Source organism: Lissotriton helveticus, chromosome 5_1 (assembly GCF_964261635.1).
Source record: "Lissotriton helveticus chromosome 5_1, aLisHel1.1, whole genome shotgun sequence".
Classification (NCBI taxonomy): domain Eukaryota; kingdom Metazoa; phylum Chordata; class Amphibia; order Caudata; family Salamandridae; genus Lissotriton; species Lissotriton helveticus.
Genome location: NC_136065.1, coordinates 274930126 through 274953221, shown reverse-complemented (window position 1 = coordinate 274953221; position 23096 = coordinate 274930126). Strand labels below are relative to the sequence as shown.

General features: G+C 46.2%; 1 protein-coding gene across 2 annotated transcripts in view; it reads left to right on the top strand.

Annotated features, from left to right (window-relative positions):
• Positions 1–23096, top strand: part of MFN2 (mitofusin 2) — a 131952-nt gene that overhangs the window by 6889 nt on the left and 101967 nt on the right. Inside the window, exons 1-2 of one of the 2 annotated variants that reach the window (XM_078642199.1) lie at positions 7441–7463; positions 19956–20134. In XM_078642199.1, the coding sequence (XP_078498325.1) occupies positions 19960–20134 (175 nt within the window). In that variant the 5' untranslated portion in view covers positions 7441–7463; positions 19956–19959. Of the gene's footprint in view, positions 1–7440; positions 7464–19955; positions 20135–23096 lie in introns of those variants that run through there. The other variant, XM_078642198.1, reaches the window with a different exon arrangement.

The following is a 23096-nucleotide window of genomic DNA, read 5'->3' as shown; positions in this document are numbered from 1 at the left end:
GTAGTAACCTTGATTGAATCAGCCGGAGGGAACGTGTTTAGAATGCCAAAAGCTTTACCGCCGACAAGTAAGTTCACTGAATATGCTTCCTTATGGCAGAATCTCCACTTTCAAAATGGCAATTTTGAAAGTGAAAAATTACTTTCACTGTGGTGAGATTGCTTGGCCATTATTAACCCGCTTGCGCATGCTTTTAAATACCTGATTTTTGGCGTTCTAGGAGCGCTGTGCTCATTTTGGAGACTTTTCTTTACTTACTGGCATTTCACTTGTCTTTTGCCGCCCGCATCTCGGTTCCACCACGGGGCTTCCCCGATTGTAGTGGAGGGTGCAGGCGAGACAGTATCTCTTCTGTGGCTGATGGGGGCGGAGCGCCGCGACTATCGCCGCGCTCGCAGTCTATATCAATCCATGGCTTTCCTGTCGCGCAGCGGGCGCGTCAATGGCAAGCCCGTCTGTGGCCGGTCGGGGCCTGGGGCCATGCCTTATGCCCATTTTTTCCGCTACTTTATATCTGAGCTATATTCACTTCAGGGCAATTGGGCCCTTCATCCCCTCACTTTGAAGACTCTAGACAAACTACGGAGTTTGTCCTATAAGAAGGTTGTTTGCACATCTTTGGTCACACCTTCGGACCATGAGCCCCCTACCCTCTGTGAAAATTCTACCCCTACTCCCCCCCCCCCCCCCCCATCTCTTTTGGCTCGATACCAGACAAAATGGCTATATGCTATCTTAACACCCGTTCCATGGTCAGACATCAACTGGAGATCTTCTATCTCTTAGGTGCCAGTAAACCAGATATGCTTTTATTATCAGAAACCTGGCTTACAGCTGAATCAAGCCCTGATATCTTAGCAGCTATACCTGATGACTACATGCTCCAGACTAACAGGTCGGAGAATAAAGTTGGTGGTGGTGTGGTGGCAATAATTTCTCAGGCACATAAATTCACTTCTCTGACTATTGTAGGTATTCCTTCTGTTGACAGCCTCCTTCTCAAATTTGAATCTACCTCCTCCTCCTCTTTCATTTGTGCACTTTTCTACAGACCCCTTCTTCTTATGCCCTCATTTCCCTCAGTAATTTGGCCATGCAATTGCCGACCTTGCTATAAACCACGCCAGAGTACTGATCATCGGCGACTTTAACTATTGGCCACATGACCTGCGGGAAAGCCTCTGTTCGGCTGAATTCACTGATCTTCTCACAGGTATGAATTACATCCAGCATATCAAGGTAGCCACACATATTAAAGGTCACACCCTCGATCAGGTTTGGATATCCATCCTTGAGCTGTCCAATTTACAAATTCTCCCTTGCCCATGGTCAGATCATTACAGCATTTCCTTTACGATCCCTTGCTTCTCCCCCATCAAAGCCCCCCTCTGAACCCACTATGGCTAGAAATTGGAACCGGGTAGATATAGCAGCATTTTGCTCTCTTCTAGCCACTTCCTTGCCCAGTACCCCTACACCTTCTGCCCATCTGATATCTCTTCATATCCAGGCGGAACACATCAATGCCTGGCTGGATTCAGCCAGAGACAGACTAGCACCACTGAAGAGAATTAAGCACAAAAGGCCCCATGATGCTCAGTGTTGGTTTTCTGACATCCTAAAGGGAAAGAAATTTGCCCTGCGCCAGCTTGAGCGCAAATGGAGACGAGACTATTGCCCAGAAAATAAGGCTATCTTCACATTAGCCCTCAAAGATTATAAGAATACTATCCTTAATTCTAAAACTGAATATTTCTCATTAAAAATCCTTGACTCAACCAACAAAGCCAAGGACATTTTTTCTGTTGTTGACGAACTGGTCAAACCTGACCGTGTCACACCAAAGCCCATTCCCTCTCAACCTCTGTGTGATTCCCTTAACTCTGATTTTTTTGACAAAATTGTAATTATTAAAGCCAGCATTCCTAAAGCTGACATCTCATCTGTACCCTGTTGCCCACACATTAACCCCCACCATTTCGATCATTTCCCCCCTATCACCCAGGAGATCTTTTTCTCTCTTCTTCATGGGCTTCGCGCTGGCTCTCCTACTGACAACTGCCCTCCTCATATCACTCGGGATATTTCCCCCGATATCCTGAACCCCCTCTGTCGCTCATCAACAACTCCCTTGCTGCTGGCATTGTCCCTAATCTCTTTAAGAGTGCTGATGTTGTCCCAGTATTGAAGAAAATTGGTTCTAATCCACTAATTCCTAGCAATTTCCGCCCCATATCATTACTATCCTATTTGGGAAAAGTTCTAGAAGCCCATGTCACAAATTGTCTGAGCTCTTTCATAGAGCACTCTCATTATCTTGACTCGCATCAAGCAGGCTTTAGGCCCAAACATTCCACTGAGTCTGTCTTGGCGACTCTTAACGAACTAAGGAAGGGAGCAGATCAGAACATCACACAGGCATTGGTGCTCCTGGATCTCTCGGCGGCTTTCGGCACCGTCGACCAACATCTCTTGGTCGACGGTGTCGAGACACGGGGTCCAGGGCCCCCCACTAAAGTGGATAGCATCTTTTCTTAGTGACTGCTATCAAGCGGTTCGCCATGCCAATTTTTCATCTGTGAAGAGAAGAGTGACTTCTGGGGTGCCTCAGGGGTCATCCCTCTCTCCTCTTCTCTTTAATCTGTATATCCTTCCTCTGATCCTGGCCTTACGCAAGATGAAGGTCATCACTTTTAATTACGCCGATGACCTCCAGCTGGTTTTCAATATTGATTCCTCACCCGCCTCCATGGAGGATTTTCAAGCTACCATGACTTTTATCAGTAATTGGATGATTGCAAACCAGCTTAAATTGAATCCTGATAAGACTGAGCTGGTTTTTACTGGGGGTCTGACCAACCCTTGGAATTCCAATTTTTGTCCTCAATCACTGGGTTGCCCACCTTCCCCTGCCAGCTCAGTTAAAAGCCTAGGTATCATCATTAGCAGTGAACTTACCATGAAAGCCCAGATAAAATCTGCGGTCTCTGCTAGTTTCTTCCATTTGCGAAGAATTTGTAAAATAAGTAGATTCTTAACCACCGAGGCTTTGATTCAAGTCATTTTGCCCCTTGTCATGTCGCGTATTGACTACGCCAATTCTTTATATGTAGGAATCCCAGCATACCAATCAAGAAAGCTTCACTTGGTGCAGAATCAAGCCGCTAGGCTTGTTTACGGCCAGCGAAATCTCTTCATGTTCAACCATTACATAAGAGCCTTCATTGGCTCCCTGTGACTCAATGTTGCCTTTTCAAACTTGGTTCTATTACCTTCAAGGCCCTTCTCGATCAGGGTCCGGCTTTCATCTCAACCAGAATACAGCGTTATGTTCCCATTCGTGAATTGCGCTCATCCAATATGAACCTTTTGAGTCCTTGTCCATTTAAACGTAAGAAACATGGCGGTCTCAGATTCTTGTCCTTAGCCCCTCAATTTTGGAATTCTCTCCCTCTGGACCTTTGTCTTTCCACTTCCTACTTTTCTTTTAGGAAAGCTCTTAAAACTTGGTTGTTTGCTCAGGCTTTACATTAGAGTATCCGCTGTGCCTGTTTGCATGTGTGTCCGCTTAGCGCCAACAAACCGTTTGGTGATCGTGCGCTCAAGAAATACTTTTAACTTAACATAACAATTAACCAGCCTCCCATGTCCTGTTTGGTGTAGAATCAAAATGGAACAGTGGGTGACATTAATCAGACATTGGTTTGTTGTTTATTCAAATCAGTGTTCATTAAACTAGATGAGAAGCTTTGAACTACATTGGATTTGAATGACCGTAAAGTAAGACATCTTCACTTTTGTCTTGATGGAATGCTTGTTCATTTACTAAAGTTAGTGAGGTAGGACATTATAGGTGCTCATTTAATTTATATATTTCCGACCGGATGGTCCCAAGGACACATATAATACTAAAAAGGAATGAATAAGCGTATCCTGTTCATAACTTCAAGTAAAGGCAAAAACAAAAGAATCAGCAGGAACCATTAACTGCATCAAGGATATAAGTTGAACAAGATATATCTAGAAGGGACGAGAAATTATTCACAAATATGAGTTTGATTGTTTTTTCCACTTTTAGATTATACACAGTTATAGCTCTGAGGAGAACCCCAAGAACAATATTGGGGCATAATTTACCATATGGGAAACATACACATACGAGTAGGATCTGCTCTAAGGGACTGTTTGAAAATTCCAAACCTTGGTAGCCTTATGTATTTGTCCCAGTGGGCAGCAACCTCTAAAAGGACTTTATAAATTGTAAAACAAATTATGATTAGTGTTGCTGCAGAAAAATTAATGACTGGTTTAATATTGTAATCTATTTTTCACCAATTCACTTAGTATTTGTACTGTTTGCCACGTTTTTTGTTTGTGATTATTCAATATTTTGATTGTAACTTTATTTGTTGAAACAAACAGTGTTTTCTCGGTTTCTGATACTAAAAATGAAAAAAAAACAATTGAAAAGTACAGAATGATGGTTAAATAAATAACCAGGAACAATTAATTCGTTATTGGTCTTAGTCTGTTTAGGTAGGTAACAGCAATATAAGTGACAGTTAGATACGTTTTTCTATTTTGCATAGGCTCAATCTAGCGGTAAAGTATTTGGGCCTACCCCCTCTTGACATAGTATAACTTTTTAGAAAGTTGGCATTTACCTGCCCTTTGTGCCTTTAGCCTGTCTTGGGCCACTTGACTAGGAGTAGTTGACATACTTTTTAAATTCTTCCCAGACAGCCACACAATGGAGGGACTGGGATAGGTGCTCCTCAGTGGGCCATCTGGTGTGGGGCGGAGATGAGTCCAGCCCCACTTACACGAGAATAGCCTGTGCTGTGCCTTCACACAAAGGGCCTAGCAATCCTGTATTGTCACTCTAGCCAGCTTGGAGCCAGGGTAGGAGAAGCAGGAAACTCCAGGCACTTCAAAAAACATCTCCAGATGCTTCTAGCGCCATCCAGAAGAATGCTACTGGGATATAAAAATAGGACTTTCAAACCCACTCTTCAGTTCACTACTGGATCTTTGGAAGAACTTGCAGAGTACTGCCTGCTGCTGTGACCTGCTGTACACTCTGTCAGACTGCTGCTGTACTTGGAAGGACTGCTTTGCTGCCTGGCGCCTGCCTTGAACCCTCAGAGGCCAGACCTACAGTTGAGCCCTACATCTTCATCTGTACCGAGGACTACCAGAGGAGACTCCAAGGGCTAGTTTGCTGACCTCCTGTTCAGAGCCACAGGGACATAAAAGGCTCCCACTGTCGTGAACCCTTACTTGGACCCAACCTGAGTGAGTCCAGAACCCCAAAAAGAGGTGTCCTGTGATAAATTGGGTTTTTGGTTGACTGAGGGTGTGATCCCTGGTAAAGCAGCAACCGCAATCTCTGTCAGGGCAAGACACAAGCAAACCCCAGATTAACCTATGCTCAAAGTGCAGTCAGGCTTAACTCAGAAGCATCGTGAAAAGTATTTGTGCAACACCTCAAACTGTGAAAACACTACAGAAAATGTATCCCGCACCAAGTTAGAAAAATAGAGCAGACTTGGATAAATGAAATAAGACCAAAACCTTACAGTACGACTCCCTGGAAGAGTTGCTCACACCCAGGGTTTTACAAATGGCCATCTGGACATATGGTGGAATCCTTCACAGCAGCCTTTGCCGAGAAGATAGGCAGCCTAGGCCCGATATTTAACAAGGCCCTCAACACAATGCTCCTCAAGCCAGGCAAGGGCCCACTATCCTGCGACAGCTATCACCCCATCTCGCTCCTGAATGGGGATGTCAAGATCCGGGCCAGTATCCTGGCCGCACGGCTCAAGAAGGTCATACGTAGTCTGACACACTCCACACAGGTCAGCTTTGTTCTGGGCTGGTTTTTCTGTAACTATTTACGAACCCTGGCTCACCTCCTCTAGCTGATGAAGGACCTACCGGATGAGGCACTGGCCCTCTCCCTTGATGCCAAGAAGGCGTTAGACTGCATAGTGTAGGGATATCTCTTCGCAGTCCTCTGATGGTTTAGGGGATGACTTTATTTCCAGGCTCCAGTTGTTGCATGATGACACCTTGGCACAGGTGAATTGCGTGGGGTTCCTATGCTTCTTTCCAGATCAAACCCGGGACGTGCCAGGGTTGCCCTCTCTCACCACTCCTCTAACCTTCTAGCCCTTGGCTGCAGCTTTTCGTCAATCACCTGGGATCGTGGGCTTAGCAACCCGGTAGGTCTCTTCTCCAGCCTCCTTTATGCAGATGATATTCTGCTCTCACTTACGGATTTCCCTCAATCCTGTCCAGCTCTTTTTACCCTCATAGATGATTTTGAACAGATGGCGGGCTACAGGATCAACTGGGGGAAGAGTAAGGTCCTCCCCCTTTCTTCCTCTATGATGACGGCTTTGGACTGGGGCCACCAATTCCGCTGGACGTCGACCTGTCTCAAGTACCTGGGGATTCTTTTCAACAGGGGGTTGGAACGCATGATATTGGACAATCTCGAGCCCCTTCTAGACCAGACGCTGGTGGACTTTGCCAAACGGACGCACCTCAATCTCTCCCTTTGGGGGCACGTCCAGGTGGTTAAGATGGTTACCCTGCCTAGGTTTACGTATGATTTTGGGTATGTTGCCCTTTCAGGTTCCGATCTCCCTTCTGCACTCCATGGATAGCATTATCAAGGGCTTCATATGGGGTGCTGTGTGGCCTCGACTGGCGATCTCCAAATTGGTCGCCCATAGAAAGTATGGCGGGCTGGGTTTTTCCTCAGTGGAACATTATGCTTTGGTCTGCCACCTGGAGCAAATCGCCTATATGCAACGGGGAGTGGCGGACCCCCCTGTGGATTCTGATAGAATGGAGCCTCTCCAGTGGCCTGTCCAGCTTTTCTTCGCTTTGTGTACGGCGCCCTTAAGGCATTCTCCACTAACCCCATGTTCCAGTTGATGGCCATCACCTGTGAACAGGCGCATGCCCTCATTTGCGGTCAACCACTTTTTGCATGCAGAGGCCCCCCGTGGCACAACGCCGGCATCCATATCGGTTACCCCGCCCGAATAGAAGAGGGTGGGCATAGAAATGCTCTTCCAGTTGATTGATTGATTGCTCCCTCAAGTCCTGTGCAGGCCTCCAGGATGAATTTGAACTGCCCATGCACCAGCACTGGTGCTATTTACAACTCCGCCATTGTCTTTGTAGCTGTCTGGGGGTGCCTGCGTGGGACCTGGGATCCTCCTCTGTTGTTACTTACTTCTATGTGTGGGGCATCTACTGTGGGGTGATGTCGGGTCTGTACAACCTGATGATTCGTCACAAATTCTTCTACTTCAGGCATGCTGGTTACGTACTTTGTGGCGGGGGATCCTACAGGTGGAGTATGATGAGGAGGTGAAATCTAGAGGATCTAGACCAGGTGTCTCCAACGAGTAGCTTATGAGCTACCAGTAGCTCTCCAGATACCTGTAAGTAGTTCTCCTGTAGTCAGCCCTGCCTACTAATATAGAAGTATTGTTAGGTTGAATTATTATGTGTACAGCAAAATTAAAAAGCGCAGTTTTGAGACGAAAATGTGTGTATTTTCAGAACTCATAAGCTGGTGTTTAAAAAAAAAATGGTTGAGTGTTCAAAATGCATTTAAAGCTATTATTTGAGTGATAAATCATGTGGTTTTGGAGAGACTTATTACTCGTGTAATTACCTTTGGGTGCTATTCGGATTACAGCTATGACTGTTATATATTACCCATGTAGAGACATTAAAAATTGATAATTCTTTTTTAGGTCTCGCCTAGGCAGCGCTTGCGCTGTCTCTTCGAGACATGTTGTATTCAGGTATGGACTTTAAGCTCCACCCATTTTCCGCCCACTTTTTCTATTGGCTCCTCTTCCTGTACTTTATTATTAAAGGCTTTTGATTTGTCAATAGGATTAGTAGTCCCTCCTTAGTACCTCCCTGTCTTCTGTTGTTACCTCCCATAAGGACAGCCCCACTTACAGATGTCCCTACACTATAGCTTTCATTAACAGGCAGGATGCACTATTTAATCAATTCAAGTCTTGCTGAAGCAGGCATGACAAAGCGCACAGCAATGGCGCCCTTCTTGTGTGTATTTGCAGCAGTGAGTAATGTACGCTTTCACTTTAACAATGTCTGCCGCTAATTTTAAATGCAGCCCACACAGCAATCGTGGGACTCAGCTTATTTGTACTTGCAGCGTGCAATGCGAGCTTTCACTATTAGAACAGCTGCCACCCCACACAGCACTTGTCTCGCAAGTGCTGTATGGGGCTGCAGCTGTTCTTAAAACGAAAGCGCCCAAGGCCTGCTGCAAATAATAACAACAGGCACCATTGCCGAAGCTGGCGGGGAGGGCAGAACAATCGAACACAGGCTTCTGGCATGTCGGCTGCTTGTTTGTTTTATAATGGCTGCCATCACACACAGCACCTGTGGGATGCCGTCTTTGGCAATGGCGGCTGCTTGTTTGAATTTGCAGTGTGCCTTGTGCGCTTGTACTTTAACAATATCTGCCTGTCCCACACAGTGTGTGGGGTGGAAGCTTTTCTTTAAAGTTGAAGCGCGCATGGCGCACTGCAAATACAAACAAGGGGGAAATGGAGAAATCTCCTGCCGTTAATAAGATGCGGAGTAAAATGCCCAAGTACACAGATGAATGGTCTTCCTGAATGATGACAACACCTCTAGGCTAGCGTCCCAGCCGATCAATGCTATGCTAGACAATGGCAGTGGCATGGTCTCTGAAAGGGGAGTGGACAATAGAGCACAGGCTGTGCAAATGATTTAAAATGGGCCTAGACTGATAATTACTACCATGCAAACAGCCTCCTCTAGCAGGTGCTTTCCATTCGTTTGATAACTAAAACAACATATAATGCACCCGTGTTTGTGTGTTTTCCTCTCTTCATTTCATAATAATACTGAACGGGATTTCTTTTCAATTAAACTTGGGAGAGCAGTGTATTCGTCTAGTGGCTCGGGTGTGAAGTTAAATAAATAATATAATTCTTTTGACGGCTTGTGTTTGCTTCAGATGGATAATCAACAGATTGTGCATTTCTGTACCCCAAAACAAAGTATAATTTTCATGCCCCCTTCTATTAGAGTAAAGAATACAAGTTTCAAATAAACAATGCAGGATTTCGTTTAGTTTGAAAGCTATGTGACTCTCCGGTCCAGATGTGTGAACAATACGAGCTAGAAAAAAACACTACACTGCTTGCTCTGTTAATTTTAGGGCTTTTTCTAGGTTTGGAGAGTGTACGTTTCTGTGGCACCAATCACATTTCTCCAATCCATATTGCTTTTCATTTTTTTAAAATAATCATGTGCCATGTGACCATCCGCCCCTTCCCCAATTATTGACTCCCAAGTTAAAGATAAAAATAGAATCCCAAAATGAGTGGAACAATTCTCTTCAGCTCCAATTTGTACCAGATTCCACAGGAAATGTGCATCTTGCCTCAATTCTGAAAACACTGTATTGATCAACGACCCCTCCCTCATTTTCTACCCAGCCCTAAAAACAGCAGCAAAGGCGGATTTTCATCATGGGGTAAACAAGCCTTTGCAATGCAATAGGTCTCAGATTTGCGAGAGTTTGCTCTATTGGCTTTGTAAATGACTGTCACACTTTGTACTTCTAGTAGTTGCTCACCAGAAGCAAGACTGGCAGTAACTGCACCTTTGTTTTTACTGCCAACCTTGCTTCTGGTAAGGAAGGACAATGTGCGTGTTGACACACCGGTTGCAGGATTTCAAAACACAAATAAAAGGCATTGTCATTTACAATGCCAATAGCTCAAACTCTCGCAAATGCGAGACCTATTGCATTGCAAATGCTGGTTTAATTTACTGTTGACAACTCTGTGGATGCACTAACGGGATCACTGCTGATGATTCTGGATTGGGTGGACACTTTTACATCACCAATATAAGTAGCTCGGGTGATTTTCATAGAACATATGTAGCTGTTATAAAAGAAAAGGATAGACTGTGGCGTGTGGGCGACCAGAATTAAATTTTTGCCTCTTTAAATCGGTGCAGGGTTGGCACTGGATGCCCTCCAGGTTGGAGCGCGCACTGTTGGCATTACACTCTCCCCCCGTTGTGACGTTCCGCACGTACTCTTGACTGTCCAGAACTTTGGGGACTATGGCCAGAGGTGCAGGCAATGCTGAGGTGTACTATCCCACTTACTTCTCTGCTCTCCCGCTGTGTTCCTACATGAGTTTACCAAGATGTTTCAAAATGTCTTGCATGAGCATCGTCTCCTCGCCATGATCTTGATGTCAGTAAAGCTGATGGAAATGTTTAGAATAGCATCCTATGAGTTGCTCATTTATTCGCTCAACCATAAACTGGACGTCTGTTTGCAGACATGGGCCCAGTTCCTCACTGATGATGCGTGATTGAGCAGGGGACGTTCTCCTGAGAGTGTCCTGGGACTTAGGCTGTGTCCATGCCGTGCGTCGTCGTTACTGTTCCTCTGGGGTCCCTGGTCTTCCCCCACACTTTCCTGGCTGGTTCTTTTTTAGGTCTCGCCTTTTCCATTCCGAAGGAATGGGAAATGGAGAGAATTCAAGTGCTCAAAATCCTCGTGAAACCAAGGGCTTTTTGGTGCGGTTTTCTTTGAGTTCACGTGAATCACGTGACCAAACAAGCACGCGCATCAGCCTCCCTCCCTCCCTCCTAATTGCATTTTGTTCACGGCCGCCACCACATCAAAGGGCTTCTCCCAGCGTGTGCTCTGCGGCTTCTCCTCCCCTATTTATTCATGGCTGGCCGGCCGTACTTTCAGTTTCCCGGCCGCTCTTTATTGAAAGCTTTTTGCCTATCTCGCTGTCTATCCTCGATCACTCCGCTGCTCTCTAGCTATGCTTGTTATTTATTCCTTTTCGTGTCCGTCTGTTCTCCATGTTACTCTCGGCTTCGGCTGCCTCTCTGCTGCCCTCTTCTGTGGCTGTCTATCCTCGATCACTCCGCTGCTCTCTAGCTATGCTTGTTATTTATTCCTTTTCGTGTCCGTCTGTTCTCCATGTTACTCTCGGCTTTAGCTGCCTCTCTGCTGCCCTCTTCTGTGGCTCCCCCCTTATCTATTCTCCTCTGTGCCTCTTTCTCATGTGTGCTTCTCGTTCTGCCCCATCTCTCCCCCACTGTATCTGTCACTCCTGTCTGTCTATCCTCGGCCCCTGTGTCTCCTCTCCACTGCTGTCCCCCCCTATCGTTTCTCCTCGTGTTCGTCTGTTCTCCATGTTACTCTCGGCTTTGGCTGCCTCTCTGCTGCCCTCTTCTGTGGCTCACCCCCTTATCTATTCTCCTCTGTGCCTCTTTCTCATTTGTGCTTCTCGTTCTGCCCCATCTCTCCCCCACTGTATCTGTCACTCCTGTCTGTCTATCCTTGGCCCCTGTGTCTCCTCTCCACTGCTGTCCCCCCTATCGTTTCTCCTCCCTCCGTGCAGCCGCTCCTCTGTGCCTGTCTCTCTTCTGTGCCTGTCTGTCTCTCATTTGTGCCTGCCTGTCTGTCTCTCCTCAGTTCTGCTCCTCACACTGTTACCCTGCATGCTTCGAGTGCAGCACTCAGCATGCCGCTCGCTTCCTCATTCCTCTGACAGATTTTACCAGAAAGGTGCTGAGGAGAGGGTGTCTCAAGAACTTGTACGACATCAGCGTTCTCTCTATTTCTCACACTTCCATCTTCTTGCCTTTCCACCTTTCCCTCCCTTTTCACCTCTCCTTTTTTTCTTCTTCCTTTTTCCCCCTCCATCTATTTCTTTATTTTTCTGTTTATTTCATTCTTTTTTGTTTCTTTCTCTTCGTCCCCTATTTCTTTCTTCCTTCTTCTCTATTTCTTCCTATCACATCTATCTACCTTCTTCCGTTCCCTCCCTTCCCTTCTTTTGTGTAGCTCACTTTTACAATGTATTTTTTCCTTGTTTTGTGCCAGGGCTCTCTTTGTGTAGGGGTCTCCCTCAATAAACAGCATTCCACCCATTTGATTAAAGTGAGGTGCACTATAAGTGAAGTTTTAAAGAGGAGAGGGAGGTGGCTACTTAGAACTCGCTAGATTGTATACAAACGCAACAGAGCAAAGAGACTGAAAGATTAAAACCTGGATGTGGTGCCACGCAGCTTGGGAGTGGATAGTTAACAAGATTAACAAGCATTGGCATAGCCAATAGGTCAAGCATTTGGGACCTTATAAGTGTTTAGCCATGCAACAGTTGGTGTTGTTGCACCAAGGATATTCTGCTGCATAACTAAATACTTATAGGGTCCAAAAAGCGAGACCTATTGGCTATATTTATACAGGCACGCGCTTTTGGGCCATAAACTTTCACGGCCATCTGTTCCCCAGCTCCAGCACCTCCCCTCTCTCTCCCCGCGCACAGCCTTACTTGCATTTCTCCTCCCCCCTCCCCAGCCAGCTTCCCCCAGGCCGTGTTCCCTCCCACCTTTCCTCCTCTCTCCCTGCTGGCATCCCCCCTCCCTTCTCGCCCAGTCCTTCTTGTTTGAGTCTGTCTTGCCCTTTGCCCTCTTCCTTCCTCCTCCATTTGTCCTGGCGCCTCCATTTCTCACCCCGCTTGGCTGCACCTCTTGACACCTCCCGGCTCCTGCTCATATCTCTGCTGTAACGCATTAGACCCACGATGGGTATTCGCCGATTCATCGTTTTCCTGCCTCTTAGACTTCCAGTTCCAGCGCTTAAAAGCCTCTTTTCCCCCCAACACCGTCTTGTCAGGCCTCCATCGCGTTCTTTCTATTGTCACTGTTATGACTCCATGGCGTCTTTCCACATAGGTGTCCTTTCAGTCAGAATCTCTGCCTCCAGTTTTTCCCCATCCTCGGAGTCTATTTTACGTTTTTGTTGTCTTTTTGCCCATCTCAATTCATCCCCCGTAGCCCGTCTCCAACCATCTGTTTACTTCCATTCCTCTTCCTGTAGTCCCTTCACTTCCATCTGCCGTGGCTCCCCCTCGTCTCTTTTCACATCGTTTGCTCTCCCTTGTGCTTTTCTATCCTTTTCTTTGTCCACTTCCATCCCACCCCCGGTTACTCATCTAAACCCAATTCTTCCGTTATGTTTAATCCCCTTCTATCTCGCCGAAATTTCCCATGTCTTCACCTTTACTCGCATTCCGTTCACGTCAGACTAAATTCTCCCCTCATGCTGATCTAGAAGTCCTATCTCCGCCATCTAGGTTTCAGTTTTATCGCCACCCTCGTTCACTGACTAATATCTCTCCCAGGAGTTGAGTTCCTTGAAGTAAGTGGGCGGTCATGTGGGCGCTATCTGCCAGCACCAAACGTGCACACCAGGGGCCGTGGATTCTTAAACACCACGGTGAAATGAAGTCCCCACAGTACCCTCGTGAGCCTTCTGCCTCCTCCCGCGTGCACGACCTGACCTGCCGGTGACTCACGCACCACATACTCCCTGAACCTCGGCCGGTCACACTCTGAGCCGAGACGCGCGCCTTTATTCCCTCATTCTACCCGAGCTGCGCTGTCTTCACAGCCGGGTGATTGACGCTGTAAGGACTTCCCCAAGGAGAATGCCTTTGAGTGCCCCAACCGATCACCGCCGCCTCTGGGGGTGTCTAGTTACACTGGGCTGTACACGCCGCTCAGCTGCCTCATTGTATTGGTGACCCTTCTTTAGTTCAAGGCCTCCGTTTGGTGCATGAGCGAAGCAGGCACTAATATTTCTTTAGGTGTTTTTTAAAGCACCTTTTGTAGATTTATACAGTTTAAGTGCCAGGTCGTTCATAACAATACATCTTGGCTTTGGGGATAGATGCTCCACTGTGGAGGTGCACGTGTGTTCTTTTACATCTGAACCAGCGTACGGTGTACATTTCTCAGCAATCCCCATACATACAAGCATTTGCAATGCAATAGGTCTCGCATTCACAAGAGTTTGAGCTATTACAATTGCAAATAACAATGCCTTTTATTTTTGTGTTCATTTTAAAAACATAAAGGGCTTTGTCATTTACAAAACCAATAGCTCCAACTTTCCTACTGCGAGGCCTATTGGCAACGCCAGTGCTTGTTTCCCTTGGCACCCTTGATTAGGAATACTGAGATCTCAGATGGCAGATTTTTTAATTGCGCCGCCTGCTGTTATTGACACCTCCCCCCTGACTACTGTACTGTGTAGCTGGGCTAAGCCTATGTTCTGTACTGTTTGTGTTGCAAATCTAAAATATAAACTGCAAAAACAAACAAAAAAAAGAGCAATATATAGATATTTGCAAGAAGTACTAAACATTAGCTAAGAGACCTACAATTTTAGCGCTTACTGAGTAGACTTTTACCAAATGCAAAATATCAGACTGTCTTATTCTCTCCCTGCAGAACACCGTCTACAGCATAAACTGGTACAATCATTGGTCGGAGTGTGTTAGCTTTTTACCAGCTCACGTTTAAATGGCTCATGTGGGGTAATGACACGTGAAGTGAACCCATGTGGGGTGATGGCACGTGAAGTGAGCGCGCAACGTAAAGGCAATGGTGTAGCCCTCTTTAAATGTTACACAGCTGTTTCTCCTTCATTCTGCTTAAATATGTTAAGAAGTGAAGTGGTCAATCAAACGATAGAAAGTCTATTCCATGCAATGGATTTAAAGTATTTGGAGTGTTTGTGATCAAAGTGTTAATCACATTTTACCAGCTATTGTTAAATAGAACGTGTGGATAATCTCACAAAGTTAAAGTCAGTAGTGTCAATGGTGTGTGGCAGCTGCGCTAAAAGAGTTCAAAGAAAACATTTTTAGTATTAAAGTATTTAATTTAACATTAGGATATTTCTTCCAGACACTGAATATAATGAATATAGAGTTGGTACCTCACTCTCATATCTATTAACCAACAAATTTTTTCTCCATTCAAAAGTCGGGTTGAGTGCATGCGTCCTATCTAAAACGATAATACGGCCATCTTGGAATGGTGTCGCATAACTTGACCAGATATTGTAGCAACAATACCGATGCAGGGTATGCATATTTTAACATAATATGGTGTTTCCTTACAAACCTGTTCATTGATTATAATTGCTGACCGTGTTATCAAAACACTAACACATGTCGTGTCAAACAGTATGAATGCTAATGTGCTACAGCCATTGTGCTATTATGCAAAGTGACACTTGTGGATGAGACCTGCATTCAAAACATGTGCATACAGGAATCATATTCACCATGACGTTCAGTGGAATGTGTATCTAGATGTATGACCAGCGCTTCAAAATAAACACTCTTCCTGCGTAAATAATTCAGAAATAAATCATACATAACTTCGTTTTAATCAAATGCACCAATGTAAATATTAATCATGTTAAAAAAATGATATTACAGCCAGGCTGATTACAAACAACATGTAATTTCAGTTCTGCCATTCAGCCCTTTGAGTTGTAAAGTGCTGAGCCATTTTTTATTTTTTAATAAATCTTTTTATTAAGAAACATTGGCATCTAAGCAATCATCAAATAAGCTTAGAATCAATACAAAGCGATACAAAAAGGGATGATGGACGGAGCATTTGAGCAAATCAAACACTCACCCCCAGTCAACTGATCTGGGTTTAATCCATCACCATTCTATAGCTCACTCTGCCAACCCAATTCAGACATGGCCATATGCAAATCAGTCTGACCCTGTTCCTCATGGGAACAGTCCAGCCTGAACTGCCAAGCCATGTCTTCCCTGGACCGGAATCAAGACTCCTGTGACCGGTTTCAGATTCATAATCCTCATCAGCCAGGCTATCTTGAATCCAGTGGCAAAGTGAGCAAGGGACTCACGTCTGAGCATACCCTGCCAACTAAGGGAGAACAAAGCAATACAAAAGGGGATGATGGACGGAGCGTTTGAGCAAATCAAACTCTCACCCCCAGTCAACTAATCTGGGTTTAATCCATCACCATTCTTTAGCTCACTCTGCCATCCCAGTTCAGACATGGCCATATGCAAATCAGTCTGACCCTGTGCCTCATGAGAACAGTCCAGCCCGAACTGCCAAGCCATGTCTTCCCTGGACCGGAATCAAGCATCCTGTGACCGGTTTCGGATTCATAATCCTCATCAGCCTGGCTATCTTGAATCCAGTGGCAAAGTGAGCAAGGGACTCACATCTGGGCATACCCTGCCAACTTAAGGCGAGCAAAGCGATATAAAAGGGGATGATGGACGGAGTGTTTGAGCAAATCAAACACTCACCCCCAGTCAACCGATCTGGGTTTAATCCATCACCATTCTTTAGCTCACTCCGCCATCCCAGTTCAGACATGGCCATATGCAAATCAGTCTGACCCTGTGCCTCATGGGAACAGTCCAGCTCAAACTGCCAAGCCATGTCTTCCCTGGACCGGAATCAAACATCCTGGGACCGGTTTCGGATTCATAATCCTCATCAGCCAGGCTATTTTTAATCCAGTGGCAAAGTGAGCCAGTGATTTGCTCAAACGCTCCGTCCATCATCCCCTTTTGTATCGCTTTGTTCGCCCTAAGTTGGCACGGTATGCTCAGACGTGAGCCCCTTGCTGACTTTGCCACTGGATTCAAGATAGCCTGGCTGATGAGGGTTATGAATCCGAAACCGGTCCCAGGATGCTTGTTTCCAGGGAAGACATGGCGTGGCAGTTCGGGATGGACTGTTTCCAGAGGCACAGGGTCAGACTGATTTGCATATGGCCATGTCTGAACTGGGGTGGCGGAGTGAGCTAAAGAATGGTGATGGATTAAACATTTAATCCAAGATATCTCACTTTGAAGAAACATTTTGGTCATGTCTGTATTCAATGGATTGAACGTTCTCCAATACTTGAAATTGCACTTGTTAAATATGTTTATTTTTATTGAAGTGTACTGCCACACTGGACTGCAACTTCTGATGTTACTCTTATGGTCTGAAATTCTTACTAAAATATTGCATTCAGTTTTGCCCACGTACAGCAGTCGATACAGGCATTTTCTTATTGCTGGTTGCATTGTGTTTCAAGAGTATTCTGTGTCCTTTTAGGAGGGTAAACAACATTCGTACCTCCCCCGCCGCTGCTGGAGCAAAATCACCGAAGACCAACTACACGCGAACCTCGCTCTCAGCCCACCGAACCCTCCTACACCGACGACGCTGCCCACAGCCTTAGACGCTGGATCGAGGACTGCGCCAACACCCTCGCTCTGCTGCAGAAACCCCCCCACAGAGACACCAGCAAGAGGGCCAGCTGGTTCACCCCAGAACTTCTAGCCTCCAAGCAAGCCTGCTGGAAACTAGAGAAGAAATGGCACAGTGAACAAACTCCGGACATCCATGCAGCACACAAGGACGCCATCCGCAACCACCACCACCTCATCAGGGCGGTCAAGAGGACCTCCTTCAAAGACCGCCTCCACAACAACGCACACAATAGCAAGGAGCTCTTCAACATCGTGAAGGAACTCTCCAACCCCAGCTCAACACCAACGACATCCCGCCGTCGCAAGCCCTGTGCGACTCCCTCGCCACCTTCTTCCACCGCAAGATAGCAGACAACCATGACAGCTTCAACACCCAGACAGGCCCAACAGACAGCAACACAACAGACCCTTAGCACACCATCGACCACGACCCCATGCTAGCCTGGGCCAGCGTGAGCATTGATGACACCATCAAGACCATGCGCACAATCCACTCCAGCTCTCCGTAAGACCCATTCCCGCACCACGTCTTCAGAGCAACCAGCTCCATCGCACCCCACCTGCGCAACGTCATAAATCTCTCCCTCGAGACCGCGACCTTCCCAGAGATCTGGAAACACACCGAGATCAACGCCCTACTCAAAAAACCTAAGGCAGACCCAAGAGACCTCAAGAACTTCCGGCCCATCTCTCTGCTCCCCTTCCCGGCCAAGGTCATCGAGAAAACCGTCAACAGACAGCTAACCCGATACCTCGAAGAAAACAGAATCCTGGACCCTTCCCAGTCAGGGTTCCGCAGCAACCACAGCATGAGACTGTCCTCATCGCCGCCACCAACGACATCAGGACCCTGCTGGACTGTGGCGAGACTGCAGCACTCATCCTCCTAGACCTCACTGCCGCCTTCGACACCGTCTGCCACTGCACACTACGCGCATGCCTCCACACCGCAGGGATCCAAGACAAAGCCCTGGAATGGACTACCTCCTTCCTCTCTAGCAGAACCCAGAGTGTCTGTTTCCCCCATTCCATTCCAAAGCCTCCGAGATCATCTGCGGCGTACCCAGGGATCCTCCCTCAGCCCGACGCTGCTCAACATTTACATGGCCCCGCTCGCACACGTAGCCCGACAGCACGACCTCAACATAATCTCCTACGCCGACGACACTCAACTGATCCTCTCCCTCACCAAGGACCCCATCACCACCAAAGCCAACCTCCACAAAGGAATGAAGGCTGTCGCCAACTGGATGAAGACCAGCCGCCTGAAGCTGGACTCTGACATGACAGAGGTCCTCATCCTCGGCTCCAACCCTTCAGCCTGGGATGACTCCTGGGGCCGACGGCACTGGGGGCAGCCCCGACACTCACCAACCACGCACGCAACCTGGGAATCATCCTCGACTCAACTCTTTCAATGACCAAGCAAGTCAAGACCGTCTCCTCCACCTGCTTCAACACCCTCCGCAACATCTACTGGTGGGTCCTGACAGATACAAGAAGGACAGTCACCCTCGTCAGCAGCAGACTCTACTATGGAGACGCCCTCTATGCGGGAGCCCCGACCAAGCTCATCAAATTACTGCAACGCATCCAAAACGCCCCAGCACAACTGATCCTCGACGTACCATGCCACGGCCTCATCACCCCCACCTGAGAAACCTGCACTGGCTCCCCGTCAACAAAAGGATTTCCTTCAAGCTCCTCATCCACGCACACAAGGCACTCCACAAAACTGTCTCAGCCTACCTCAACTGACGACTTTTCTTCTACAACCCCAACCGCCAGCTCCGCTCCGCTGACTTCGCACTCGCCACCGTCCCGCGCATCCGAAGAACAACCACCGGCGAGAGATCCTTCTCCCACCTCGCCGCCAAGAAATGGGACACCCTCCCACTGAGCCTACGACAGACCCAAGACCTGTTGACCTTCACAAGGCTACTCAAGACCTGGCTGTTCAACCAGTAGCGCCCCCCCCCCCTTAGCGCCTTGAGACCCTCGCGGGTATGTAGTGCGCTTTACAAGTGACTGATTGATTGATTGATTGAAGCTAGACTGGCTAATGAGGGGTGATACCTCAAAACTGGTCCCAGGATGCTTATTTCCAGACCAGGGAGGAACTTGCCTGGCAGTTCAGGCTTGACTGTTCCTGTTCCTGTGGAGCAGGGTCAAGACTGATTTTCATATTACTGGGTCCAAACTGGGGTGGCTTGGTGAGCAAAAAACCTGTGGATTAAACCCAGATCTGTGACTGGCGTAAATGTTTGATTTGTTCAGCAATCTGGCCATCATTTATTCTTTTTTGCAGCTGTGCAAATGTGTGACAGTTTGGTGGTTTATGTGGATGCGATCAGGAACTTTTAAATGAGACAGATGGTCACAAAATTGTGGTGTGAGCAGCTACCCCTTGCTATGAAATAAATAGAAATGACATAAGCAGAACAACCAGGCAATTGTGGTAAAGACCAACAAGAGCACCCACCTTATTTTGTGCCCAGTCCATGCTAACTTGTGGAAACCTGTGTTGAAACAAATCTTACTTTCTGTGGATTCCAGAACTATAAAAAACTTAACTTGAAAGTGACCGATCAAACTACTGAAGTTCTGTGATCGTCTAACTACGTCGTGGATGTACTGACTATTTAGTATGTGTGTCTCTTATATAAGGCACCATTAGCTTCATAAAAGAAAATAATTCTGAAGAGAATTGTGAGTGCATGGTTGAAGTTCTGATTCTGCATGTCCTTGTTCCCATAGCGCAATGTCCATGCTGTTCACCCGCTCCAGTCCTGTTGTTTCTGCTAAGAAGGACAAGAGACTCATGGCGGATGTTAATGCTTCTCCCCTCAAGCATTTTGTGACAGCCAAGAAGAAGATCAATGGTATCTTTGAGCAACTGGGAGCATACATTCAGGAGAGTGCCACCTTTCTGGAAGGTAACATTTTCACTTAAACCAAGAATTTCATCCTATCTATCAAAGCACTACATGTTCACCATTAAACAGCTAGTACCGTGACTGTGTTGTATTGTGTGTAAGAATTAGTCCAAAGCAAATTGTTAGTGTATTTTGCTTAGTATCACTGATCTGCAATATAAGTTATGCATGCACATATATCAGTCAATCAATCTATCAAGCGGTTTCATATAAATGAATAAAATGAAAAGAATATTCATATAGAGCGACTAATACCCAAGGGTGTCTAGGCGCTAACTCTGGAAAGAGACCACAGAAGCCTGACAGAGTAGCTAATCACCCGAGAGGGTATGCAAGTGCTTGAGGGTCATGATGGTTTAGGTGAATATGTAGAACAGCCAGGTCTTGAGTGCTCTCCGAAATTCCAGTATAGAGTTAGAGGTCTGTAACTGTGCAGTAAGATCGTTCCAGGTTTTCGGCGTGAGGAGGAGAGGGAGCCTCCTTTGTTGTTGCTTCGAGGGATGCGGGTGTTGTGGGCGCGTGAAAGGGAGGCGGATCATAGTTGTCAGGTAGGGTGGTGGAAGATCAGGCAATGGTTGATGTAGGCTGGTCCTTGGTTGTGCAGTGCTTTGTAGGTGTGGATCATCAGCTTGAATTGGCAGCTCTTCTGCATGGGGAGTCAGTGTGGTTGTCTGAGGTGGAGGGTGATGTGGACCCACCTGGGGAGGTCAAGGATGAGTCTGGCAGCGGAGTTCTGTATGGTTTGGGGTCTCTGCAGAAGGTGTGTGGTGATCTCCGCATAGAGTGCATTGCCGTAGTCTAATCGGCTGGTTCTTAGTGCCTGAGTGACGGTATGCCTGGTGTTCCGGGGGAGCCATTTGAAGACTGTTCGTGAAGTGCTAAGTGTGTGAAAGTAGGTAGAAGTGACTTTGTTGATCTAGGATGTCATAGTCAGTTTGCTGTCCAGGATTGTGCAGAGGATTTTGATGCAATCGGTCAATTTGGGTGATGGTCCTAGTTCTGAGGATCACAATAAGTTGTTCCAGGAGATGGTGTTGTTGCCGAAGATCAGCACTTCCGTTTTGTCTGTGTTGAGCTTAAGGCAGTTGTCTTTTGTTCAGTTGGCGACACTCGTCGTGCACCTGTGGAAGTTGGTTCTTGTGTTGGCTGGATCATCTGAGAGCGACAGGATAAGCGGAGTGTCATCTGCATAGGGTATGACGTTTAATCTGTGGGATCTGACGATGTTAGCCAAGGGGTCGTGTAGGTGTTGAAGAGGGTGGGGGTGAGGGAGAATCCTTGAGGGGCATCGCAGATGATCTCCTTGGGTTTGTAGGTGAATGGCGGTAGGCAGACCTTCTGCTTTCTTCCAGTGAGAAAGGAGGTGATCCTCTTGAGGGCTCTTCTTTGGATACTGATTTGATGAAATCTTCTGATCAGGGTGTGATGAGATAGTGTCAGAATCAGAACCAGTTTTTTTCGATTTTATACAAGTAAAATCACAAAAGCAAATATAGCTGAAAAAGAAACAACTCCTCTTTTAGAAAACTTACATACAAACGTACAGTTCATCCTACAGTTCATTCTACACAAGGGGTTATAAATAAATGTGCAGTGTTGGAAGAAAACCATTTTAAAATGTGTCTCACACATACAAATCTATCATAAAATGTTAAAAGCCCAAATCCTAATGAGATTTAACCGCTAATAACCTTTTTGATTCTCAATATACTTTTTAAAAAAACAGGCAATAGCTACAGTAAAACATTTGTTGTCTAGAAATTGCAAATATAGAAATGCCGGTTGACATTGCCCCCATCCCCGTAGCCTTAAAATAGTAAGAATCCACCGAGCTCTCTGTTTTTTTTAATAAAATTTGCACACAAAAAAACACATGTATAGTTGATTGCAGAGACAGATCAACATAGGGGCAACAACATAATTCTTTGGCCCAGATGTTTATCTCAGGAAAACGTATCAAACGGTGAAAATTCCCAAATCTACTTCGAGTTAAAACGTATCTGTCATATCCACATAGGCTACACAGTAAATATGGCTGGATATCCTAAGTTATTAAAATCAGTTGATGCTGTACTTCTGTCAGCTTGTTTTCTTCCTGAGAGAGTCTATTTGCCTCGAGGTGGATCATACAGATTCTTTTAAACTCCTTCCTAGAGACAGAATTCATAGATTCCGGGAAATTATAATAATCAGGATGCCCAAGGTCATAGATGAAGTTTTTAATGTATTTCAACCAGGAGATCTTCGTAACCTGGTCCATCTTCATAGAATCTTTAATAATATCTTGATTCAGACCTGCACTACTAGAAGTCCAAATCCTATGCCATAGTAATACCGGCTGGGCTCTAATAATATCTGCAATATATGGAATGCCCAGCTCGCGGTGGCAATTGTAAACAGAAAAGCTTCCTGGGACCACTAAAAGAAACTTTAAAAAGGCATTTTCAACTATCTGAATAGGTTGTGAATCTTGAAAGCCCCACACGCCCGTGCCATAGGTGGCAATAGTCACGCATTTTGCCCGGTAAATCTGGAGGAGCAGTTTTTTAGCAACATTGGCCACAGCTGCCGTCGATTGTAAAAAATAAAAAAAAGAGAAGACACCTACTTTTGACAGCCTGGCGCCAAGAACCCATGCAGGCAGATAGTGCCTAAATATGAAAATGTCTTAGTGGATTCTACCCTACTTCCCCCTGTACATATACTCCTGCATTTCTGTCTTCCCTTCCCACATATCATGATGTATGTTTTCTTGACATTCAGTTATAAACCTAAATTATCCATAAAAGTTGTGTAGGCGGAAATAGCTTTCTGTAGGCCTATTTGGGTGCGGGCCATCAGTACTGCATTGTCCGCATAGAGAAGGGTGGCTATCTGGCGTTTGTTGATGTAAGGTGGGTCCTTGGCCTTTTCCACCATCACTTGTTCCAAGGTGTTTGTATAAAGAGTGAACAAGCCCTGT